The following is a 27,985-nucleotide window of genomic DNA, read 5'->3' as shown; positions in this document are numbered from 1 at the left end:
GCTTCGGAGTGTACCTGACCGCTCCAGAGTTGAAATAGGGAATTTAGTTGAAGAACACCTTTGCCGGTTGATAGAGACAGCGCTCTCTTTGCTTTACGAAAGCACGTGTTGTGCCTTGATGTGGTGCTACTACTGTGTTTGTGAATTGGGATTTGATCCAGAATTGGGAATTGCCTAGGAATTGCGTCGGAATGGGGCAGGAGAGGGACGGTTTTTCGGATTTTTCTTTCGGCACATGGTGAGAATTTTTTCAATTAACGCAATTATAGCATAATTAGAACGCGGCTTTTGCAATTGTAATGAGCGAATAAGTCGAATTAGTTTAAATTCCTGAATTTGTAAATACGGAATTTTTCATTTACATTTGAAATTGTGCCACTGATCAGATTGTTTCCATTTCCACTGGATTTACAGTGAAATTTCGTTATGAGTCGGGCCGGGCCCATCACAGATTAACTCGCCTCTCGCATGGATAGACACGGATTGTTTCATCTAAGCGGCTTTTTAATAACATAATAAAATTATAGCTTTGCAAATTAATGATTTCTGACGTTTAGTGGTAAGTAATGCGGTTAAAAAGTGTGGGAGGAGTAAACAATCAAAATTACATTATTGTTTTGATTTTTACTTGAGCCGTCCAACGTGCGTTTTCAAACAAAAAACCTTTTATCTGGGATTATTCTACACAGTTAGTGCATTACGAGGCATTTGTATTTAATTGCAATTACAACTTGATGGTCTTTATAAAAAATCAATCGAATCGTACTCATGTTTGAATTATCACTTTGCTTTTACGTTATCTGTACCTATTACATGTTATTTGCTTTTTCTGGCGAAAATAAGTTTTTGATAAGTCGTTAAAACAGAGAAATTTTCGTGTTACACTTACTTCCTACAAAGTTTACTCATTCGGTTATCGTTTGAGTCATAGTAGGAGGCGGATTTATTGTTTTGTCACCTATGAACAATTCATTTGTGGCAATAATAATAAATTACGCTTTTGTAAATATTTTGAAATATTGAGATGACATAATTTCGTAGTACGCATTTTTGACACTTTTTTTAAATGCTTTTGTGCGATTTTTAAATCCGCCTGCTTGGCTACTGGTAGATAAAGATCATTAATATACAGTTTCATTAGTTAAACAGTGAGAGGCAATAATAGGCTGGTCCAAAGTATTGTTTTTTTATATTACAAAAATACTCCAAAATTTTCTTTCTTTCTAAAATTTGGTTAAAAACTTTTACTCGTCATTACCCAGAATATGGAATGAAGAATCTCTTTAGTTTTTGGGTAGCATCAAATAAGTATAATAAGTTTTTTGTGTTATACAAGGTCTAAATACCAAATAATACTTTATGTAGATATTTAAAATAAAATAATTACATATTTCGAATTATCGAGAATTTGTGTTATCAAAAATAACTGGAAATAAAGAAACATACGATTTCAAATCAAATGTTAAGGTAATATAATATAGAATAGTTAATAGAATGTTATTATTATTGTTATTATTGTACGAAAAATACATATTTTTCAACTAACAAAGTAATTTGACATTACATGTACATGAGTAAACTTAAGTGGTGGCGATAAATTTGTTAATCAGGGGCTGCTTAATTTTTACTGTTTTCTCACACCGTAATTATAAGGGCAAATTGCGGAATTAGACTCGTCAAATGGGTTCGAAAAATCAAGAAACTCGACTTTTCGAAGTTAGAGTTATTGAATAATAAATACATATTAGGATTTCGCAAAATTTACGGTAATTTATCCTGAAATTCGAATTATCGAAGATCAACTGTATTTAAAAATAAGAAAATTATAATAAAGTCTGTTTTTTTAAATGGAAATACCAAACAGTCTTAACGTTGGCACCACTAGTAAATTCATTCATGGTAATTTTAATAAAGAAAGTTGGCAGTTCCGGTTTTGTGAATTAATTTGAAAACAATTTCATTAACCGTCAACACAAAAAATCGCCTTAAGAAAATTTTGAGACGAAACACTAAAAAAGGAACAAATTCGGTATCACTAACAGTTTTTAGAAATTTGGAAACGAATAGTTTGCAAGCAGGAAGTTAGAAAAAGGGCCCGTTAAAATGTAGACGCAATGTGTAATACGGGTTTGCGAAACATTCTCAATTTTTAGCAAGAAATTGACACGAATACAACATAAACATGAATGAGAAAGAATCTCGGAAAGAACGCAATTAAATTAATGTCTTGTGCATCGTTTTTGAGGAACGAGATGAAAAAGTAACAATTTTGAAACTAAAGCTGGAGACGAATTTATAAAATGCATCAAGTTTGAGCTCATTTCAATAAAAAAAAATCATTGCCAATCATCATAATACCTACTTGTATCTTTTGCTAACTAACTTTTTTCGGTATATAGGTACATCCTTTTTCTTCAAAGTTTTTGTAGCAAGAACCTTATTTTTGTCCACAACATTGTACGTACTTGCGGTGTGTTTCTATCAAAATTATTAGCACTGAATTCTGTCTTTAGACCTTATGTAATGATGTCTGTTTCCAGGTATTCAATTATAGCGCTTTCAAAGAGCAAACAGGCACACAAGACTCATAAAAGTAAAAATTTTGACAACATCTCTATTTGAAAACATAACCATAATTTTTTAACAAAATTTCTGGGGACAAAAACAAAGAGCAAACATAATTTGTGGCTATGGAGACAAGCTGCTACCAATTTTTTCACCAAACTTTTGACTTGGTAATTTCCATTTAAAGAAAAAAACGGACTTTATCAAGATCAATGATCAAACACACAAGTTTGAAAAAGTCGTTCATTTCTTAAAAAACTATTTTTTTAGAGGATGTGTCAAGCTTCACGATTGTAAAATACGAGTTGTTTAATAGCCTTTAAATAGTATTAAAAAAAATAAAATAAAATTAAAATCTTGTGTCTTATATGCTCTAATCTTCTTATTACTTAGTTACTTAATTTTAAGTATTTTCTATGAGTTTTTGAGTCTCTTTGTGATTACCTACTTTGGACGATTATATCTTATAGAATTCTTAATAAATATTCTGTTTATTTCAGATAAAAATCAAGATTTAAGCAATTATTGGTTTATTTCAGATAAAAATCAAGATTTAAGCAATTATTGGTTTATTTCAGATAAAAATCTAATGGCAGTATAAGTTTCAGGTTTTTTATAACAAATTTTTAAAACATAATTTATTTAAAAAGTTACATATACCTTAGTTGTTGTTCTTTACATTTTTGTTTTCCATAGTCGCTGTTTATCTATTTTTTTACTTATAATTATGAGATAAACACTTCCGCAGTTTGTTAAAAAATGTGCCGTCTTTTGGATAATGTGGTATTGCGTTAAATAACAATATTTCAGCAAGTTGTAAAAATCTGAAGCACCATTAAAGAAACTCGAAAATTTAGAAAAAAAGCTGAAAACATTGTTAATGATACATTATAGTCCAAAACACAGTTGCAATAACGCGGACAATCAAAAATTCCGACTTTTACATTTATTGGTGAAATTTTTTTCTCTGTAGTACCGTTTTTTGTTTGGAATTTCATTCCATCACCAAAACGTCTTTCCAGGCCTTAAAAGTTCATCAGTTACCATTCTCGAGTTGCCTCCAAAACCAACCAATACTCCACGTGCAATGACCTTTCCCACTTCAATTCCCACTCGGCTCAAAACATTTTGTATTTTTTCCTCAATGTACGGGGAAGCTGTCACCAAATCCTTGAAAAATTTTTCAGTCATGACGCGCTGACATTTCTGTTATCGTACGATTATGTCAGTCTACTTTTATGATGAATGAAACGTAGAATTCAACAAACTTTTACAAATTAGCATTGATTAGTGCATGTAAATACATAGTTTGGCGTATTTAGGTTAAGATTGCAAAATAACTTTGCATAATTTCGTTAGCAATAATATGCTGTGCATTCCAAGAGATTTAAATGTGTAATATAAAACCCAATCCGACATGTGCTCAACCTTGAAATAACTAAGCGTTTTACGATTTCAATAAGCATTATGTTAGGCTAATGCATTTTACGCTCGTATCATTGTCTTTAATGGAGTCGTGTCATAACAAGAGAAATTTTTCCCATTTTTGTGCAGTCAAATTCCCAAATCTCTGATGAAATACGGGAACTTATTAAATGCAACTTTAATCTGTGAGCTAATGAGGGGATTATTACACCGGACTTTATGTGGCTTATTACGCGTCCCATCGCCTTGTAAGTCTTCCCTACAACTGACACTCGTGCTAAAAACTGTAACAAATCTTCTCTATTCAAATCAACTAAAAGGGCATTAGAATATTTCCGGTCGAGTCCGGGCGATGTGTTGGCTTTTACGGCTCACGTACCGTCACAGCCTAATGACAAAGGAATGTGGTTTTACAATTATTTACTTATCAAATGCATTTTACAATAGTAATTACATTAATCAATGGTCGCGTTTTTGTACTTAATGCCGCAGTTAAACCATCGGAATGTGGAAAACGGCGCGCCGGGAAAAGCCTCAGTTTCACTGCAGATTCTTTCGTAATCGAGCTTAATTAGCGCCGAAAAATATATAAACACAGTTCTTATCGTTGCTCTTAGTGGGACACCCTTATTTTTGCGGTTATCGAAACATGGGATAATGAAGTGGCAAGGCCGGAAAGACCTTATCACAAATTGGAAATAAAGTGGACGTTAATGTAACACAGTTAGATAACGCAGCGATTTTGTCGCAAAGCCAACGAAGTAAAGGAAGTTAAAGACAACACAAATTTTAAACATATTCTTATTTAAAATTGCATAATTACGGATTACTGCTCTATGAGGGGGTGACCGATTGAAGAGCTCTGACATGTGAAAGTGTCGTGTATCTAGTGACATTCCATTTGAAAAAATTGGAAAATTTGATGATGTTTTTGTTCTAAAATTAAACTGCAATGTTTATGTAGAATAATATTATAGAAATAATGAATGTATAAACAATTTCGGGTTTAAATTTAATATTAGACAACAGGTTTGTTCGTTTTGTACGAATAACGACATCCTGAAAGGTAAAATTTTGTTGATTTTGTTATAAATTAAAAAAAATACAATCTGATAATATATTTTTTATTTCAAACCAACAATTTATTATTAATTATTATATGAGCATTTTGTACAAAATAAAACACCACTGTTGTTTTTTTTATATACATATTTTGCAAATGTTTATTAATGTAAGAAACATAAAAAATTGGATGTTAGTTTCGTTTTGATAGAATAAATGATCTTTAAGTTTTACTATTTTGAAATGAAACTAATAATAAAAATTAAAATATATACAGGGTGTGCCAGAACTCGTGCCCCACAGAAAAATGCCATATAAGGTAAGATGCCAGGAACACGGAAAAAATGTTAAAAAAATTCTATCTATAAAAATTTTGAAGTTATGAGAGTTTAAATTTTGCACTTTGACTTTATTTCTGTTGGAAAAATACTTTTGCAATTTTTTTTTTTGCTACAGGCTATTAGAAGAGGAAACAAGGAAGTTGTATCCTAAATTGTAACTCTGTTTAATGTTATTTGTGGCTTTTATTGGCAAAATTTTTGTACTTTTACTTAATAATTATAACAAAAAACAAATACAAGATCTTCAGTATCATAAAAAAATCTCAATGTCAAAAAATAAATGTCAAATTTTTTCCATGTTCCTTGGTATTTTAATTGAAATTTTTCTCTGGGGCGCGAGTTTTGACACACCTTGTATTTTGACGGTAAAAACTTTTGACGCCTATTTTGAATGTTGTTTTTTTCTTTTTTTTTTTGAGTAGGTATTTGATTTGTTATGCAGCAGGTTTAAAAATAACTCTAATGAAACGGATAATACATATTTCTTAGTGCCCAAAAGTGTTTTGTATTTATTCGATGAGGAAAACTTGTAAATATGCAAAAAATTACAAAGCTGTCAGAAATTTTTTTTAACACATAATTTTGCAAATATTAGAGCATACTTCAAAATAATTTATTTTTTATACAAATTGTAAAAATGCAACATATTTTAAATATGTATAATTGAAATGGAATTAAAAAACATCTTTTACTAAGACATAAGACAAAATTTCTAGAAAAATGGACATTATTAGTTGAATCTTTCGAGGATTTAATAATAATACAAAAAGATATTAAGCAAAATAGTTTTTTGCCATATTTTGGAACAGCTTTGGATTGATTTTAAAGCTTAGCTTCCAAAGGATTAAAAAAGCTATCTTTGATGAAAGATAAAAGTACCTACTGCTCTATGAATTCATTTAGCGTTTGATTGACTTGTGAAAATGTAAAATCGCTTTTGTTGAATATCCCGCTGTCTGATGGAACTTTTCTTTTTCAATTAAAAATTCCGTCTTGAATCGGCTCGTTTGTGGCAGCATTTCATTGATCAGTTCGGTTACAATCATTGTTACAAAAATGGCCAAGACATTCCAGTCCAGCAGAATAAAACAAGTCTAGAAACGGGTATGGATGCAACATCCCACGTTTGGCCAGTTATGGGATTACCTTTTAAAGACACTAGTCGCGAAACAACTCGAAAAAAACACCACAAGTAAAAATCAAATTTACTATCTAACCAGATTTTCTAATTTTAAACGCAGACAGGAAATAAGCGGTTTTTTTGGAAATCTTATCGTCATTATGTTTATAGGTTAATTCGCGTTGGATCTCTTCAAGTCAATTATATTATTCAGGGCGACTACTTGGAACCATTCATAAACATATCCGCTCGTTTTGAAACATGTTTACTCATAGTTTTTCCCACTGAGATTATTTTAATTCAATTATGGATAAATGGATGATCTATGTTGAAAACAATCCGGCTGGTAATTAAAATTCTTCAAGAAATTTAAACAAGGTCAGGTAAAATTTTTAATGAAACTTTTTTATCGTCCATGAACTGGAACTTTTTTTACACCAGAAAACGTCTTGACCCGAACTAGAAGAATCAGAGAAAGTTAAAGACCTAACATAACAAGACTACTGGCACCATTAGATTGATTCGAGTTTACGGCGATTTAAACATTGTTCTCACACATTATTTACATAAACACGCAATTTTATTGTGAAAATTAAAACCGTTTGTTTATTTTTTATTACAGGATGCTGGAGTGATAATGCAAATTCAAGATTGTTGTAAATTACGGCCATTAAAACTGATCTAATAGCTGCACTTGCAGTCATCCAGAAAATCACAAACGAGATATAATCGCATACGCAACTCCAACTATTTTCAAAAGCTGATTTCAGACGTGCAATATGCAATTTTCAAACATAATAATAACGGGATTGGAATGCTTCCTTGAGTGTTACGTAGGTGCATTCGAAGGAATTCGAGTGCTGCCAACTGAGAAGGAAAAATTCCATTTTTGGTTCATTGTAGTTAGAAAATGCCTCTCTTAGTATTAATTTGCCGCAATGATGGATGATGGTCATCATGTTCGTTTCAATCAAGCGAAATAAGGGCATACAGAAAATGCCAATAATTCCAGTAAAATACTTTATTAATGATCAAAGAACGTTTTCTTTCTGCATCCTAATGAGGTAATAAGTCAGTCTGAATTAACCAACATCCATATAATAAAAGTAGCAAGTAATCTATAGTGTTTCCGCTACGAGTTCCCACCATTTGTAGTAATGTTTCCTTACATTGAAACGAGATCGACTAATTAACAGGTCGCCAAGAAAATGAATGTTTTCTTACAGTTAACTTGATCATGAAAACGAAAACGTGATGAAAAACATTTAATAATAAAGGTGTGCAATTCTATTCTTCTTAATATGCAGTTTCACTTTTATAAAGAAGTGTGTAGGTTTGAAGTTAAGTAGGTGTGCAACTATTCTTCTTCTACCAAGAAAAATTCGATAAGAAACGTGGGTTTTGCGAGCTGATATTATAATCTTCATGCATCGTGGCACACGCAAAGCCCCCAAACCGTTTCTTTAGTTCGCGTTATTTATTGGATGGAGAGACAAGACACGATTCAAAACGACCTGAAATATCATGCAACTGAGATGAAATTTGATTTTTTTCATGGCATTTCTGGTCTGAAAATTAAGAGAATAACTGCAGCTGTAGCTCCGATCAACTCCGGATTTTCGCTAATCGAACAACGCTCCGGGAAAAAAAATGGGTAGTTTATGAGTTAGCGAAGGACAAGAAAACTCTTATTAGAAGGACCTTTTAAACGGTGTCACATTAAAACAAGTATCGATTCTGAAGTTATTGTCCTAAATTTGTTTTAAGAATTTCCAAATTTTCAGAAAATCGTCAAAATTTCGGATTAGAAAACGAACTAAATGGCTTTTTAGGATCTCATAAAGGCCCACCGGATTTTTTTGAATTATTGATTATTGATAAAAAAATTACCAATCTATTTAAAAAATGAAAATACGATTTAATATTTCGATGTCCCAGCGAGTTGGTAAAGTCCATTATTGACCTACAGATTTTTCAACAAGAAATTACCACCTAGGATTTGAACTTTTAGGAAAATTACGTGTTTCATGTTGTTTGTAATTAGAATTTTTAGAAGTAATTTTGAATGCTTAGGGTTGGTTACCCCATGTAGTTGACGGGTTGACGTTTTCTGTCAACCTGCGGTCAACTATCAATCAATTGTTGACTATCAAGCTGACACGTGACTTAACCTAACTTTTGACACTAGTTACGATATCTTTTTTTTTGTTACCAAAAACCAACCTAATCAAATTTATGGCAACCTATTCACGAATATATCCCTAAATCCTAGGGAGTAATTTCTTGTTGATACGATATTATAAATGTAAAAATTTAAAAAAATTAGACATCGCCTGAAATTATTTTCAGTTATACAACAGTCTGTCCCGAAAATAGGTTATAATACAAACTTTTAATACAAACTTTTGTTTTTTTTTTAAATGTAATACTATGTAGGGTTATTCATAAATATGAAGCAATATTTGAACCTCAAAAATGACCTATAAAATGATGTTAATTTAAATTTAAATAATAACTCGTGTCCTATCTCTACTGATAAGAATTTTACAATCCTCGGAATTGGAGTATGGAAATTTGTTTTTTTTTTGTAATAACTTCGGAACCATTTGAACAAATATTATAAAATTTGGAACAGTTACTTGCATTTAAACTGGTAATCACAAAAACCGGATACACCTACCCAATTTCCGGTTGCTGCAGTTGCAGGTCACATTTTCTGTTTTTCTGTTTTTTTGCTCTCTTAGTCAATTTTGTTAAGTTATTAATTTAAGTTGTAACATACTTAAAAATTTCTTAAGACAACCAGAATTTTTAACTGTTGTAAAGAAAAAAGTACAAGCTTGAAGCCTATAACATTTTTTAGTGCATTGTCGTTTTAAAGATAAAAAATGTTAAAAGTTAAATAATTTAAAAAGTTTAAATGTAATACCCTATTTTTGTTTCTACATCTAACGGATTGTCAAATCGTCTATCTAAAAACATAAACTTTTAAGCTTAAAAACATCTAAAATAATGCCAAGAAATATCCAAAAGAAGATAATTTTCTACCGAAAAAAAAGTGAAATTCCAAACTTAAATGCGAAATACGAAGCTAAAGGCCATCATTTTCAGTTTCAAATTTAACATTTTCTGAATTCAAAGCTAATAAGACTCTCTATCAAGTTTTCGCTTTTCTTCTCTCCTTTAGACGAAAAATTGTGTACTTTACATGTTTTGGGATGCCCAAAATACATAAAATAAGCGCCTTTTTTGATCTTTTACCTCTACATTTTTGAAATACAAAATTCGGTGTAGAGCCCTCGTAATAGAAATCGGGACCAGAATTTCAAGTTTAAAACCAAATTTTATTTTTTCATTGAAATCTCGCGATTGTGGCAGAACCACAACGTCGTGCTTGTCTGTAGTCCAAGAGCTTTAGGTAGCTCGCCGTCTTAATAACAATAATAACAATTTCGGGGCGCCGTGTGCGGACCATCGAGGAATGCAGATGACCTTCGAATGGTACTCGCACCATCTGCCTGGGCGTGTTTGTGTACAAAATACACGGAGACGGTGTGTGTATTGACATACATCAGAATTTCGCTACCAGAGGAATGTTTGCCTTGACTGCAAACACTACCAAATAGGGGCTGCAAACCGATAGTTTATTACCTTAGCGACCTTTTCGCACCTCGAGAACACGTGGCGCATTTTTATGTAAATGAAAATTCATTCCGAGAATTCAATCTGATTCCGAATTACAATAAATGACCCCGGGGACCGAAATAATGGAATTTTTCGGATAATTTATTAGAGACCGGCCCCCCGATGACCACAACTAAATTAAAGCATTCCGAACGGAGATTCAGCAGGATGTGCCAAGCAGAACGTCCTGCTGAGACAGGCCGAAATTTTCCCAGACCATGAATTCAGGCCCAAAATTTTGGAAAAATGGGTTTTCTTAAGGCTGAAAAGCCTAAAAAAGCGCCACTAGTAGGCGCTATCGGCCATTAGTTACGCCAGCCGTCTGCGATGCAACCAAGCATGAATGGAATGCTGAATAATATCGCATTAGATGAACCGGTTAAATAAACAAATTAGCCTGCCAGGTAGTGTTTTTCATAACCAACCTACATGCTAACTTAATCGTTGACGATCTCGCTATTTGTAATTATTGCCTTCGCTCGGTGTTGACAACAATGTTAGCATTTACGTTGGCGCCGAACCGATCATCTGACAGGTTTTCTTCGCAGACTTTTCTTCGATTCGATCTTGCACAACGGCATTTTTCTCCGACTGATCAAGTTTCACAAGACGACATTTAAATTCTTAGCTTTTATTATATAATCGCAGAAATATGTGAAATCTTTCCAAGAATTTTACATCGAAATTGTTTACGCACGGAAAAATTTACACGTCACTAGTTTAAATCGATCGCTGGGTAGTTAGCAGGTAATTCACCTTTACCTCATTATGGGTAATAATGCCATTTATTGTAATTTTATTTAAGGCTGGGTAATACGGAAGTTGGATTGTTCGTGTGCTTGGTGCTCTAAAATAAGTGTACTTGTCATGGTAAAATTTATTTTATTGTTTGTTATGTACATAATTACAATGTTGAATGTTTTGTTTGTTTAAAATTATACAGTAAAATTTATCTTCCTTTCCATAGTTTTTTGCGCTATGCCTATTACCGGCTCAATGAATGAATGAATAAGTAATGTATGCGGAAATTGAAAATATAAACTTGAAATGGACACTGTCAGAGCTAACAGATTGGGTGTTAGACAAATTACTTCGCTGACATTAAATTAACTGACTCACTCGATGTTTCTAACTTTTTCAAAGATTTACTTTTAAGGAAATGTGTCAAAATTTTGTGTTTTTATGCTTTCAGTTCTCAATAAAACAGAAAAAATAAATTTCAACGAGCTTTTTAACTTTATGGAAATAGCAATACATACTAGTGTAATTTTAGTTTTAATTTTTTTATAATATAAGTTTTCTGTAGGCCCCACTTTTGTACTATTTCAATTTTAAGTGTAATGAGATTAACGGTAAAGTTTAATTACATTCTGACATTAGCTTTCGTTTACAGTCTAGATAAATTTAATTTTAAATTAGATTTCCGAGTTTCTGTCAGTTTAAAAAAATTTAATCCATTTTTGGTGTTCGAGTAGTGGCTAGTAAAAAGCCTGAGAAAAATTTTGATCATGCCATCTTTCCGAGTTCAGTTTTACAACACTAAATTATAGAGATTAATAGTTATTTAATAAACTAATTTGTTAATGAAGGTGATTAATAATCGATCATGAATGAGCGATAGCGAGTGAATGAATACCTTTAATAGTTGAGATTATTAATCGCCCATTAACAAATGGGTTGCTCATAACATTTTTTCGTTAACCGCAAACTCTTTTCTGGTGGTAAAATTTGAAATTTATGAAAAATCAACACCAATTTCATTTTTTTCATCGCACCATCTTTAACTTCAATTCTTCAATTTCAACTTTGATAGCTGTTATTAAGATTTATTGTGAATTAAATGCAAGAAAAACAGTGGGAATTCAGTAACAGGGTGCAATTTATGTATATTAGCTGACTTGAAAAAGGTAGGTGATGAATTATAAAGCGTTTTTTAAGATTCAGAAGCCTTATAAAGCAGGAATTAAATTTTAAAACGTCAAAATCACAAAATAGTCCATTAGTGAAAAAGAGGGTATTAAAGACATCCATAAATGCATCCTTTTTTTAACAAACAGCCAACGAAAGAATTAATTTAATTAATTAATGTAGACGAAGACACAACAGGATTTGTGAATTAATATTGTCAGTTTAAGATTAAGCCAAGTATGAGGATTAATTAAGGTTGCTGTGATTTAAGAACTTGAATTTAAAATCCTATGTTTAATTAAAATATGATTTTCAACATAGAATGTGTTTTTCAGTAATTCCAAAAGAAACTACAAGATCAATTTTGCAATCAAATTTCAGTTTCTTTAGAATCAATGAATTCCAAATTTCAAACTTGCTGAGGTCATAAAAAATTGGAGTTGATATTTGTAGTTCGGAAAAATTATAGTATATTGTGTTCGAATTCATCACAAGTTTGTAATTGTGGAATTGAAATTGCTGATGTTATTAATTTAACTTAAAATTTAGAATTACAATTTCGACTTTATACTTATATTAGCTAGAACCTTGAGTTAAAAATCGGAAATACCATCAGAATGAGTAGTGGAGTCAGAATTTACATATTTAAGTCAGAATTTGGCGTCAAAATTTGAAGTCTCAAGATTAAAATTCGAAATTTTTTGTAATTGGCAGGCAAGCTTWATCTTTTCTGTCTCATATTTGGTTTTTGCCAAGTAAAGGCTTTTTTGATCGAAATTTAATTAATCACATGGTATAAATAAAAACAGATGAAATAAAAAAAGATGAAACAATCTTTTTTACACTTGACAATTTGGCGACCAGTTTAATTTAATTTCAATTTCTTCAGATGAACTGAAATTTTTAAACAAAAATGTTTGAGCTGAGTTGTTACTATTAATATTTTCTGAAATTGGTATTTATTGAAATTATTGAAAGTGTTTTTGAAAGTTTAACTCTTGATGGAGAGATGATTACGGGGTTAGAGCTATCGCACAATAAATCGATTCTTGTTATTAGCGTGACTTTTAACTCATTTCCATGCCAGTCTTTGACCTTCAATCTCTTGTAAAGCTGTCTAAAAGACTTCAAAATGGGGCCTTTGTCCAACTTGTAAAGTGTCAATTTTTGACTTGTCTATCACAAATATGTTAAAAATTCAATTCTTCTGGTGTCTAATCTTCTACTCCCATACATGACGTACATGTGTTTTTTTCGCCATTTCTCAAGAAACATGCAAGATATTTCCTGTGTACGCAGTAAATCAGATAAGAAGTGTTACCTAGAATCGGCATCCTATGAAACACACATAATCATCATCTAAAAAAAGCGACTACAAAATTTTACTTTTCCCATCCTCAACCCAACACAATAGCCGATTAAAATTAAAATTCGGTCCTGCAACAATGACCTCTGAAATCTCTCCGGTCGCCGGAATTTGTTCCTGGAACGGTGTGTTAATTCTTCGGCGCGAAATTGCTGGGTGTGTTATGATCGAAAGTTAATGATAGGGTCGTGTGTTTATCAGGAATTCGGTTTGTTGCAGGTGAGCGGGCAACCCCCTTGAAGAGATGAGCGGGTCATGCGCGCCGGCCTGTGCACGGTAAGCGCCCCTCTGGCCGCGTGCAGCCCGGCAGCAGCGCTACCCCCGTCGGCTCGCTTCTTGGCCCTACATTTGCTGCACCAACAAACCCTTTATTTCATCGTACAAGCCAAATCCAGGGTCAGGGAACTGTACCAGCAGACATGCCTGCACTTCGCCCAGCAGGGGATGCTCGACACCGATTTGTTCGGGCTGGCCCTCATCTGCGGTAAGCTATATTTTCCATACACTTTTCCAGTTTGTACCTAGCCTGAATTTTACCCCAAATTACAAAAACGCAAATTGTCAAAAACAAAATTGTCTAATTTTTCAGGGATTTACATAGTGTAAAAAAGGTTGTATCCAAAAAGGTTAGAAAACTATCAAAAGAAATGTTGTATTTGGTGGTCTTGCCATTGCAGTGTCATAGTCAGTGTTAAAAACGAAATGGAAAAACTTGATAGCAGTTTGGAAGATGCCTGGCAATTAGGAGATTGTGAATTGTGAGAAAGACAACAATGATTAGAATTACTGATTTTGTTAAAACATTTTGCACAGAGAAATTTGATAGTGAAATGTTGATGAATTTTAATTTTATTACCCAATCAAAGGTCAAACTCTGAATTTGGGGTCAAAATTCCCACTTTTATGATGGTCTTCTCTAAAATTACAGTCGTTAGCCTAATACGAGTAAAACGCAGTCGATCGCTAAGGTCGGTAGGTGAAAATTTATACAAAATTAAATTTGTAGGTAAATTCAGTTTTTATACAGGCTGTTTCGACTAAAACCCACATTAGAAGTATTATGAGCTCCTAACAATGATATTTATTTAAAATTTTGGTTATAAAATCGGTTAGGTTCTGCTCTTTCAAAATGGCGGTACTTTCTTTTACATCGGAAGTGGATATCAACTTTATTATTTTAAATAGAAAGGTATGTTTTTTTATTGCGTTTTCGGATTACACAAGTGATTTTAAGAGAGTTTTCATTAGTCTTTCCTATACCTAATTTAACCGTTTTAGAAATATTCAGACTTTTTAAAATTTTTTTGGAATTGAATCATCCTATTAAAAAATCGATAACTGGACCATTTTTTATTATGTTAAAACCGTATTTGGGTATACGGGAGAGAAAGGTTAGATCTTTCCTTTGGTTTATTCGTAATTGGAAAAATAATTAACAAACAGTCAAAATGTAAGGTTACGTTTAGGAGATTTCAAATACTCTTAACTCAATTTTTCTAAATGAAACGCCCCAATTTTTTGTTCACTAAATGGAGGAGAATTTAGTTATGCTTCGATCTGTATTAACATTCTCTATACCTATGTTTGATCGTTTTTAAGTTATAGCAACTTCTTTTGATCTTGTGAGAAATTCATTAGCCATAGCAACTTTAGCATCGGTTGTCATAGAAATAAGAAAAAAATAGATTATCAAAGTTATTCAAATTTAGATTAAATAAAATTATTTTTTATTTACGAAAAGAATAACACAATTGTGAAAAAAACCTTGGCGTTTTTTACTTGAGAAATATTTCCATAGCAAACTATGCGAAAACTACCATGGATAGTAATGAATTTCTTAAATTGTAAAAAAAGTCAARATAACTTGGAAATCATTAAATTTAGGTATAGGGAATGTTGATACAGATCGATGCAGAATTAAATTCTCTTTCATTTAGTGAGGAAAAAATTGGGGTCTTCCATTTGAAAAAAATTAGTAACGGGTATTTGAAGTTTCCCAAACGTAACCTTAAATTTTGCAGGTTTGTTAATTATTTTTCCAGTTATAAACACACGAAAGAAAAGATCTGACCTTTCTTTTTCATATGCCCAAATATGATTTCAAAATAATTAAAAATGGTACAGTTATCGATTTTTGGAGAGGAAGATGTAAATTAAAAGAATTTCAAAAAAGTTTAAATATTTCAAAAACGGTTAAATTTAGGTATAGGAAAGTGTGATAAAAACTCGCTCAAAATCACTTGAGTAATCCAAAAACGCAGTTAAAAACATATCTTTCTTCTTAAAATAACGAAGTTGATACTCATTTCCGGTGTTGAGCAGGATCTTAACGATTATGACTATAATCAAAATTTTAGATAAATATCACGGTTAGTTATCATCCAATACTTCTAATGTGGGGTTTAGCCGGAACAGCTTGTATTTAACGAATAATGTAACTAAAACAATGTTTCTAATAGTTTTTGACTTATATACAGGATGTATCAGAAATATGTGTGTTAATTTTAACATGTAACACATCTCGATGAATAATACATTTTTTTTATTTGTAATTTTTCAATGACAGCTTTCTAATTTGATTTAAAATTTGGAAAAAATAACATATCAAAACTTGTGTATGGGTATCAAATTAAAAATTCCAAAATATTTTCGTTGTGATAGGAACGTAACTACATTAAAAGAACTGCATTGTTGTGATTATTTATTAACATTGAACAGCTCGTTTACACAAAATTATGGGGGAAAACAATAAAAACAATTAATAAGAATTTTACAAAATGTTATATAGAAAAGTTGTTTTACTTGGTGAGTTTCTTCACGTGTTAAAATTAACACACGTATTTCTGATACATCCTGTATTTTCCTATCCATATTTAGGTAATAACATTAGTAACATAAATTTTACAAGTATTTTTTCTAAGTCAAACTTATCGCCTTTCTTCGTTTTCTCTCGTCTGAATAATGATGGCTGAAACAATATCTATGTTTTAAAGCTTTTAGTTGTGTTCCAGAATTTTGATACAATTCTTTGTTAATTCGGAAAAAGGATCGAAAATATCTGTTACTGTTACTCGTTTCTGGCGAGATTTTAACCACTGTTATTATTTTATAGAGAATGTTGCTGTTGAAATGTTTCTAAAGTCTGAGAGCAATAACTTAGCAGGTATAACCTTATTATAACAGGAGTTAGAGAATAGCACCATTAGTTTATAATACCGAAAAAGGTTAAATTTTCCTCTTTTCTCCTTACATTTTTGCGCAATCATTTGGACAATTACTTTCCGGGGAAGTTTAGACCCGTTGTTCGTATTAATTTTATCGTTTGAGGTTCATCTTACTCGTGACCGGTCATCATGTAAAAAATTCATCGATTACGTCGACTTGTAAACACTTAATAATAGTATCGGAATGCGAATGATTCGAACTTTTGGTCCGTCTTTATGTTGGCGATTATGTTCGAAAACCGCTTGCTAACAACAATTCTAAACATCGTAGTTTCGATGTTAGTCATCTCTGTAAATTTCGTCCATGCGAGAGCAAATATTTGGAAACTGAACAGAGGTTAGCAGGACAATTGACTCTTCTCCCATGTAATAACAATAAAAAAATAAGTACAAGAAGCTTGCAAATACCGAAGCAATATTTTATCTATATTTGTACATATTTCTACAGCTTTTATTTTAGAATATATGTTGGAAAATAGTCAAAATTTTCAGTACAGTTTATACCTAAAGCCCATAAATATTTTCAGTATAAGTATTTAAATAATATTTTCTTAAAGTGTAAAAAAGGCCTACTTGCCGAAGAACTACATATGAAAATTGTAATTTCATACAGATATTTTAGTGATTTGGTGCCGTAGCTGTTGCCCAGCTCCAGTTTCTTAAGGCAGGCATCTGGTAGCGCGCATCACAGCAGGCCGGGCCAGGTCAATAAAAAATCRAGTCAGCCGTGGGCTAAAAAACGCGACTAAAAAAACAATGCAGAGCCGCGGTTAAAGACAGGTAGCCGAGCTAAGCGGTAGGGGAGAGGGGGATCAGGATCATTTGTATACTCGGGGAATGTGCCCGACCCGGTACACTCGATGCCAAAACGAACACGCCGACTTACAGATGCCTATCTGACAATACGGACACTTTTTCGGTTTTTAAAAATTAAAGCCAAATAAATCATCATTTGATGATCATTTGTTTTATAATTGCAGGGCGGAAAGTGGGAGTTTTCATCCCCCATGTAAATCATTTTTTGATTTTTGGCTTGCTTTTAATTTTTTTATTTCTCAGTAACAGTTGCGTCATTTTAAATATATACAATGTGTCAAAAAAGTGAAATTTCTTAAGAGATACTGTCATACAAGTTTTAATCAAAAGTGTATATTTTATTCATGAGGAGCTCATGTAATTTTTATGTAAATTTTAATTATTGATAACTAGGTACCATTGTTTGACGACACTTTCTTCTTCTCGTTGTTTTGTAATCGGAAAGGATTACACTCTACTCAAATCTGACAAAAGATATATTATTTTAATTTACTTTCTCTGTTGCAAGGAATTTGTTTTATAATTTTTCTTTAATATTAATGAGGTATGTAAATATAACAAGAATCATGYCAAAAAATTATTAGGGCAGGAAATGTACGGTTCCCTCCCGCATATCATTGCTCGAGGTGTTCGAAACCGACAATATATATTTTTTTATTATTGTTTTATTTGAAACTTATTTATGTTAATAGCTAAAGAATTTCTTCTTATTGACAAGGAAGAATAAATCATGAAGGAAATAGCCACTTCACTTATCGTTGGTTTTAATGAATARAGCGATTTTTACTTTTTTGTGATTTATTACAGCAAATGTTTTTCTTTCACAACATTATTTAAAAATATTACTTAATTCTACTTTTTGGTGCTATTTCGAAATTGTGCAATCCATATATTAACTTTTATTGTATTGAAAATGTAAACTAAACAATGTGAAAATTATTTTAACCTTACAATTGCAATTATGCCTTACACAGGAGCAATAAAATACGCCAAGAGTAAGGAACTGAAAATATCAGCAATAAACATGTTAATTGATTTGTTTAGTAGAATAATTAGACGAGAGATTCTTGTTGCGTTTTTACTAATTGTTTTTTTGATTCATCTTGTATTTTAGTCGTATCAATCAAACAAAATATAATAGGTACAGGAGAGTTAATTAAAGTTTTGTTTTCTACTCAATTCTTTATATTTTAATGACATTATTTCGCACATTTCTAAGTGAAATTGCAAACAATGGTATGTGGTAGTGACTTTGACCGAATTTCCTTATTTTACTGTTATTACCTTTGCAGTCATGCACAGCTTAATACGGAGTTACAGGGCGGGTCATCCATTGACCTTTGAGAGATTTAAATTAATTCACGATCTTATTATTTTTTCTGAAATTGCGAATGTTAATCTTTGAGTTATACGAACTAGATTTGCATACATTGTCATGTATTATAATTTATTGTTCCAAGGGTTAAGGCCAAGGTTATTGTTGAGTATTTGGTACAAGGTTTGTCATTAATTTCCCCTGACGTCATTGGTTTTTCTTTAAAAAAAGTTTTCTCGTATCAAACATATCAATAAATTGTTAATTGAGTTCGAAATAGTTGCGTTACAGAAGTCAAAATCGAGTTCATGGAAAGTCCACAGCGATTATAATATTTTGTAATTTAAATTTCTGATGTGTTATTATTAATAAATTACTGTTGTCGGTTCGTAATTACAGCGTGTGCTTAGGAATTTGTTGAACTTCTTCAGCGTTCATTTTTAATAAGACCAAGTCCCGTAAAGGAATTTTCTAAAATCACCTTCAATTATTTACACATACCGAATTCGTAACGGTCGTCATTTTGATAGATTTAGTACTGTTTTGACAATGCATTATCAATTCGCGAAAGATGATGACAACAATAGGAAAACCCTCACACATTCCTGATGAAATGGGTCGACTTTTATTCTTTTATCCTTCGTTTGGATGTTTTCTCTTAATTTGTCCACCTTTAATCGGGAGTGATTAGTGTGGTAGATGGTATCAGAAGGTGATGTTGCAATAGCTAGGATATGTTGGGTGTTCGCCCGGGGCTAGGGCCCGGTGGGGCGAGCGAACAGTGACGAGGAGGCCGCTCGGAATGCGGTCTGGCGCTGCCACATTCCTGCCAACCTCTCTGACAGTACACTCGGAGAGATAAAACTCCGCAACTACAACTCTTTCACGGTCCTGCCTCACTTTATTCAGGAAGCGAGCTAGACCAACGCCGAACCCAAACAGATATGAATTGACGAGATTCAAGCACGAGATACGCAACGTACACCGCAAATCAGCAGCAGTTCGATTTTTTCTTAGTTATTTGAATAAAAGGAATTGGCAGTTACGGCTTTTGATTTATTAAAAAAAAAAAACGCAGAAGTGTGCAAGAAAATTTAGAGACGAGAACACAAAATAGTCCAACTAGAAATGGTGGTCAAATCCCATCGGATTTGCAAATATTTTGTCGAAATTATTGGGTATCGCAGCATAGTCTCATCACGTCCAAACTAAAAATTGCGTCCAAGTTTGGAAAAAATGTTGAAACAGGTCAATTAAAAAAATTCAAATAGCAAGAGGGATCGAGTGACACATAATTTGGGGATATTATATTTCTTAAATTGAATCAATTTTCTTTCCTCTCATAGTAATCTCAAAAAAATTGTTCAAAGTTTAAAAAAATGTTTGCGTAGACAAATGGGTGGCACTGTGTGTTAGATGGATGCAGAAATAACTTTGATATTTTGATCAAATTTGGTCCCCCTTTAAGTTAAATTGACCTGTTTCAGCATTTTTTCCAAACTTGATTGAGACTTTAGGGGGTACAAATTTTAGTTGGAACAGCCTGTATAATAAATTGACGAGAATACAAACTAATCGTGAATGAGATAAATAAGGGTGCTTAGTTTTGCACCGTATTTGTGAAAGAGGCTGAAAATCGACGATTTTGAAACTAAAGCTGATGAAGAATTTCGAATTTGCATCAATTTCGAGCACATTTCAAATAAATTACACAACATTCGTTGGCAGTTTTCATAATATCCGCTGCTATCCTCTACACAATAACTTTTTTTTTTTGGTTTTTGAGTAATGATGTCAAAATTTTTGTTAATGGAAAACCCTATTTTTTTTAGACATTTCGATAGATATTTTAATTGTCGGAATGATCACACCAAAATATTAAATATTACATAAAGTTTTCGAAAAAAATCATCCAAAAAGTGAAATAATATCAACAAAAAACATACAATTTTAAATCAAATTGAGAATTTTCTATTTTTTTAAAAAGAAAATTGRACCTGTTTGAGCATTTCTGTCAGAACAAAATATTTTCAATTTTAATTAATTAATTAATTAATAAGATTATTCCATAATTTTGCCGCTCACTGTAAACACACCCTTTTCACTTATGTTTTATTGCGAAAATAGACACGAAAATTTTGACCTGATAATTTCCATTTAAAGAAAAAATCAGAATTTATCTAAAATAAAAACGGTCATCTACTTTATTCTTAGGTTACTAACAATATTTTGAGATACAAAGCACATTGCGAAATGATTCAGTCATAGGTAATAGGTATTGCATTCTACCCTCATTTTGATGCAAATTCGTAATAAATGCAAAAAGGCGATCTACACTGGCCTCCAAAAATAACCGAACAACTAAAATTTTGCGATTTTTCACATTGCTATATTTTTGTAATTCTTTGTCGGATTTCGACGAATTTTTGTTTAGCTTAAAGAAAAAACTTTGTAGATCATTGTAATTTAATTCAATAACATTTCTAGTTTTGTCTTCTACATGTGATACTCAAAAGACGAAGGCACTATTTTTTTACTTATTTTTATACTGAGCTGTGGTGTTTGACAGAGGCAAACTTAAGTTTTTTTTACTGATTTCAGATTATTGCCCATTCTTTTCTGAATTATGTACCACATTTTCTATAATTTTAATTCTTGAAGCATGAGAGATATAAACCTTCAAAAAAAGGCATTACATTTCCAATTTCAATGAAGGTTCGTATTAAGTAAGCCGAATGTACCAAAGGCGCATGGAAGCTTCCAATAATTAACCGTTTTACTTGTTGTAATCCTTTTAAGTTCCAAGTTTTTTAGATTTTTTGTGTTCAAAGACGAAATTGTGCTTTTTTGGAGACATAAGCAATAATTTTCAGTTTAACTACCTTTTTATGTAGCCTACTTTTTGAACGAATATTTAACATTAGAAAAACAACGTTTTTTTTCAATGCTTTGTATCTCTGGGGTACCAGAAGATAAAATTTTGAAACAAACTGGTCCTCATTCAGACAAAAACGGGCAATAATCTGAAATAAGTAAAAACTTAATTTTGTCTCTGTTGCACACTAAAGCTCAGTATACAAAAAAGTAAAAAAACAGTGCCCTCTTCTTTTAGGTATAACATTTACAAGATTAAATTAGAAATGTTATTTAATTAATGTTTTGCAAAGTTCGTTCTTCAAGCTGAACAAAAATTCATCGAAATCCGACAAAGAATAACAAAAATATTGCAATGTGAAAAATAGCAAAATTTTAGTTGTCCGGTTAATTTTGGCGGCCAGTGTATATCTCGTGAATATTTTTTTACCAACAAGTATGAAGCTTACGCCTGAACACCTTCGAGCTATGATTCAAGCTGTTAATGAAAAAAGAGTTTTTGCTGTGAAAAGATTGATTGGAAAAAATAACAAAATAACTTATCGCGAGAAAGAGGAATCTTAAGTTTTACAGTGTTGGATATTTTTACAGTTTTTCACGAAAGACTTGTTCTGAAGAAGACTACTTCTCGTTGGGTGGTACGTACACGGTTGTTTTTTTTTTCAAATTTTTGCACCATTTGGATGAATTGTAGATTTCTTCCAAGTTTTGTGAATTAAAGAAAAAAAGAATTGTAAGCCAATGCATTCAATGTAAAATGTATAATCAAGGATAATCAGTCTTCAAGTATAACATAAACAAGATAAAAACTTACAGATTTTAGGAAAAAATATTTATTTCTTTTATACTTTGTCAAGTACCAAAAGGGTTATTGAGACAGCTTGTATAACGAGAGAAAACCGAAGATATTGAAATACTTAAATTTTTGTACCAGCAATTTGTCCCAAATTTCCCGCTTGAGTTTTGTTTTGTTGAGTTTTATTCAAAATTTACGCACATTTTGACATTGATTTTAACCCAAAAATGAATCTTTTGTTTTTTTTTCAGATGGCGAATACCTGTTCGCCGAGCTCGATAGCAAACTCTCGAAGTATGCCCCCAAAAGTTGGCGTTCATCGCACAGCCATGGCTTGGACGCAAACGGGCGTCCGGCCCTCGCCTTCTACTTCCGCGTCCAATTCTACGTGGACAGCCCGCTACTCCTCCGCGATGAAACTACTCGACACCATTACTACCTTCAGCTCCGTCTTAACGCAGCTTCTGGAGCCGCTGGCGACGTTGCGATGCACTTGGCCGGTCTTGCTCTACAAGCAGATCTCGGCGATCGAACTGACTCCACCACGTTCCGACCTGAAGACTACGTTCCACCGAACCTACGTGGTCCTGCTGCTCTACGTACTATCCAAGTGTTGCATCGCTCCCATCGAGGACTCTCCAAAACCGAAGCGAGGTCACGGTTTATAACGGAAGCATGCCAGCTGGAGGAGCCCGTCAACGCGCACGTCTTCCGACTGAGAGCCTCCAAGGCCGAGCAAGCCCCCGGGTCCATCCTCCTGGCCGTCTGTGCCAAAGGGCTGAAGGTGTGCCCCGATAACAACCCCCCRTCGATCTTCCTCTGGAGCTCCATCGGGAAGCTCAGCTTCGAACGCAAGAAATTCGAGATTCGGACAGGCCACGAAAAGTTGACTTTATACACCAGCAGTGATGAAAAGAGCAGATTGTTGCTCGCGTTATGCAAAGCGGCCCATTTGTTCAGCATGGCCGTGGCGCCGAGACTCAGTGAGGCKCGCMGGGAGGAGGAGGAGAAGCAGAGATGGGATTGCGACCAGAGGATTTCGGTGATTTCGAGCACTTCGTCGAATACGACGTCGGGGATTGTGAGCGATCGGGTTCATAGTGAGGACGAGTTGGAGATTATGATAACGAGTCCGCCGGCACCTTCTACGGAGAGTTTGGCTCTGGCTCACCTGCTGGACAGTGCGCCAGCTAGCAGCCGAACCTCGGCGGCGTCGGCGACGGCTGCGCTTACTGCACTCTCCCTCAAAGAAGAAGAAGAAGAGGTCAGCAAGCCGGCTTGTAGCGAAAGTTCGGCTAAGACGGCCGCGAGCGGAAAGTGTGCAGGGTCGCAATGCAGCTCGTCGTGCAGCACGGTGGTGGTGACGCCGGTGCAAAATAGTAAGTAAAGTAATAGTAAAAAAACGCAAATGAAAACCGTAAATATAACCAAATGTAATATTACCACTAGGAATTATTTCTTAAAATTTATTAAACTTTCCGAGTAAAATCAGGGCAATTTTATTATTATACAAATTCGTAACAACTAAGCTATTTCATTTTTCAAAAGTTAAAACATAAACAAGACCAAAGTTTACTAATAAAAGATTATACCGCGTGTTATGTAAATAGACCAAAATCTCTTGGGTGGCGATTCCTACGTGTATGATTCTTATTAATATTGTTCAATAATTTTTCTTCAATTGTATTTTGTTTAAAAGAAAAAATTCTTTCTGTTATAGTGTCAACACAGTGGCGACAGATTATTTACATTCGTGAATAATCATTACTTATTCAAAAATAAGCAGATTTGTTGCTGATTGTGACGAAATATTTCAAATTGGTTTTGCCTCTGTATTAGATCTCAACAGTCTTTAGTCTTATTTCTACAGATTTCGAATTTACGAAAGAAAACAGAGCAGTTTGGAAAAGACAAAGGTCCAATGCAAAACGAATTTAATTTCTGAAAAAAATTTGAACTAGAATAACAAGATTATTAAGGTCCAAACAAGTGGCTGTTTTTAATTGGGTACCAGCTGATTTGGTTTAAAATAGATAGAACTTTAAATATTTGTTAGCAATAAATCTATTAGAGGTATGTATTAGTTCCTTTGTTGTGAAACATTTCAAATAAATATTTTTCTATTTTGCGCCTTAAAGAAAGTTTATTTAGATCCCAAAACCAATGCTTTAACGAGCCATTTCAACACCTATTTGGGTGCTGAAATAGACTAGTACAATTTACTTTCTAGAGGTGGTAATGGTGATTTTCAGCGGCGATTTGAGCTCTCTCTTCTCTTTTTTTTCATGTGGTGTGCATAAAATATTTACAGTATTCATTGTAATTCAACAGAATTTTGAAAAATACTTGAGACTTGACACTTCTAAAATYGAACTTTCGAACGWTGTGTTATTTGTTACCAACCACAACTTTATTAGAGCAAAAGTTCCTAAATTTTGAAAAATTGACTTTTATGTTAAAAAAGTTTGTAAAACGTGCAAAATAGAAAAAAAAACTTGTTTCATAAATCATTTGAGGGAACTCATTCTTCATAAAACTTGCGCTTCACTGCTCGTTTCATAAACCTAAACTCGTTCCACAAAACTTGCCCTACGAAACGCTTTCGTTAATATACTATTTTATTTCTTACACTTAAATTATGACCACTTCATTTGCGTCGTCCCTGATCGCATCTTTCAACATTGATAGTTGTCAAAGTTAATACATAATGTATTGTTACTTGATTCCATATTTTTGAGATAATTTTTTTCCTTTTTCATTGGTCACATTCAAAAAACGAAAACCGTTTCTAACTAGAACCACACTGAACATTTAAAAAAAGTTTTTTTTCCTCTTAGTTTTTTGTAAATTGTAAATTATTCTACCTCTTAATGATTTTATATCATCTCTCGTTAATTTTATTGTTATAGTTGACGTAGTCAGAACAAAAAGTAGRATTGACTTGAAATTTTATGACTTTATTTTATTAGTATTATTGAGATCGAAGGTTTGTATAGGTAACATTTGGTTTTCTAATGATAATGAAAATTTGTTTAACTTTATTAAAAAATCTCAAAATCACTYTTAAATTTAGCCCTTTTATTTAAATTATAACTTGCTTCTCAGCGAGTCGCTTTCTAATAATTTAGACAAACTTTTTTTTCTTTTATTCATAAAAACAAGGCTCTTACATAAGTAAAAATTTAGAATTGTGAGTATGAATAGTTTTACAATTTTTCCACAGATCTAATCATTTTTGTWTTGTTTTTTATCATTTCTTCTCTTTCATCACCAGCTTCACTCTTAATGTTCCGAAGTATTTTATCAATTTTTTTATCAACCACATTCCTTTCGTGAAATCAGAGTTTCAAATCTAAAACAGTCACATTCCCATTCATTTGCAACAGTAATTTAGCTTTTTTATCCCCACAAAAACGCGAGTTATGTCATTCCCGCTCAATGAATTATTGTAAACTTGACATTTGTATTTTTTTCACCATTTAAGTTTCTTTTTTCATTACAGAAACSAAAGGCCGCAGACCGTCAACCAGTAGCAGTCTCGAACTCGGTTACTCTCACACGGCCCAAAATTCGGCCGTTAGTGATGCAACTTGTATCGAACTAGACACTCGAGAACCCGTCTACACGTCGGGCCCGGCCCCCAGCAGTCACACTAGTGGCGTCTACACTCTCACTTCCAGTGATCAATACACRCTAAGTTCGGATCAGTACGCCAGTCAGAGTGATCAAGTCGATRGKCCCTTCAGAGACAGATCWAACTCAAAYGTCAGCAAYTCGGGGTCGTTCCATGGCGATGGTAGCGACCCCACTGATAACAAACAAGCACTGTTATCAGCAGAGGAATTGTCCGATTTGATTGTGGGCCGGTACCCCAGTTGCAAAAGTGTGAGTCATACGCTGGATTCGGATTCGGATTATGTGACCCTTCCGTCGAGTTATCAAGGTTACGTCCCGGTACCACCAAAACGGATTGATAGTGCAGCTGAACAAAGATTTAGGCCTCCACCGCCCCCATATGGGGCCCAATTGACCAAAGCACCAACGGAAGTCACAGAGTTTGATGATCAAAGTTTTGTATCKGAATTGTCGATGCGAGAGCCGCCCCCATACCCCGAAAATCCGACCCCGGTACCACCCCCAGTGTACCCCTCTGAAGAGGCGGCTGCCCGTTTCATTACCACTAGATCCCCGAGTATTTTAACCGCACATGCGAGCAGTGTTGGAGTTTCCCCATCTCCGAGTTAYTCAACCCCAAGTTCAGTCCCTCCAATCCCCCCGAAAGTCCCTAGAGGTGTTCCTCCAATCAACGCGATCATAACTCCAAACAATTACTTGGACGTTGCTGCTAGTAAAGCCAGTGTTTTGGTCCCTTGTACGTTCCTYCCACCTCCACCTCCTGCCCCCAGACAACCACCTCCACCGCCCCCAGCTTTGGCTACAGTCTACACCAGTCAATTGTCCCGCTCGCAGATCGAACAATACAAACAACAGATGTATAGTGACGTTGATTTTGTCATGTTCCCACTAAAAGAACCAGCAATCAGTAAACAGGAATATTTGGAAGCTAAGTTGGCAGCATTGGTACAAACGCAACCTGTGTTTTATCGCAGTACTTCATATTTAGGACGCTATGCATCCAGTCAGAATCTATCTGATACTTATGTCCAGCTTCCGGTTTATGGAACAACGGCTGGGGGGTTGGATCCGCCGCCCCCGCCGTTGCCGCCAAACCGCCCCCGGTTCATGCGGACGCGCTCCGACGATAATATTCTGAATTCGTTGGATGCGCCACAACCGCCGTTCCGGCGGCGGTTGCCGCCGCCTCCGCCAATCGAAGAGAAGAAGAAGTGCGAGGCGAAAGCCGAGTGTGACAAAGGTTTAGATATTCGTACATTGAGAGAAAAGAGCAAGAAAATGGACTTGCCGCTGATTTCCGCGTTGTGCAATGATCGGTCTCTGATAAAGCAGACGAAAGCGTTCGTAATGCCGAAACACCCGGGCGAAGTGACCCCGCGATCGCTGAGTAGTACGCGTGCGAAGTATCCAGTGTCGGGATTGAGCAGTACGAGGATCAGCAAGACGACGAGGAAGATGCCGTCGATTAGCCATCGGCATCCCGGRGACAAACTYCCGGAGATCCCGAGGGCCCAGCCAAATAATTACGTGACGGATCCGCACGCAAAACACAAAACTATGCAGTCACATTCGTGAACTGATCATTTCCAGTGCTAGAGTAGATGAATTGTTATACTCAGGGTGCCATCATTGCAATATGTTAGGTTTAGGAAGGGGCCGATCTTTTGGACAAACGGAAGGGATGCAGGTTTTACACTTTTTGACAAAATATCGGTGCCTTTTGCCATCCCTGTATGTACATAAATGGTCATTTTTTAATACCGCACGTAAGTTTACAGTACATATGTATGTTTAGCAATAATGTATACACTTGCTCAACTTTTATTATTAAAGTAATTATATTTTTAACATTG

General features: G+C 33.8%; 1 protein-coding gene across 1 annotated transcript; it reads left to right on the top strand.

Annotated features, from left to right (window-relative positions):
* The first annotated feature begins 27 nt into the window (after positions 1-27).
* On the top strand, positions 28-27,985 carry LOC123015537 (protein expanded). The gene is made up of 4 exons (XM_044415313.1): positions 28-238; positions 13,691-13,955; positions 22,748-23,875; positions 25,999-27,985. Exons 2-4 carry the CDS (start codon positions 13,727-13,729, stop codon positions 27,705-27,707), a joined length of 3,066 nt encoding a protein of 1,021 aa, XP_044271248.1. The 5' UTR covers positions 28-238; positions 13,691-13,726; the 3' UTR covers positions 27,708-27,985.

The sequence above is a fragment of the Tribolium madens genome, unplaced genomic scaffold (genome assembly GCF_015345945.1).
Source record: "Tribolium madens isolate multiple individuals breed KSU strain unplaced genomic scaffold, Tmad_KSU_1.1 Scaffold_19;HRSCAF=116;Tcas5.2_LG9, whole genome shotgun sequence".
Taxonomy (NCBI): Eukaryota; Metazoa; Arthropoda; class Insecta; order Coleoptera; family Tenebrionidae; genus Tribolium; species Tribolium madens.
Note: the sequence above shows the minus strand (reverse complement) of the source record. Positions and strands in the feature narration are given on the sequence as shown.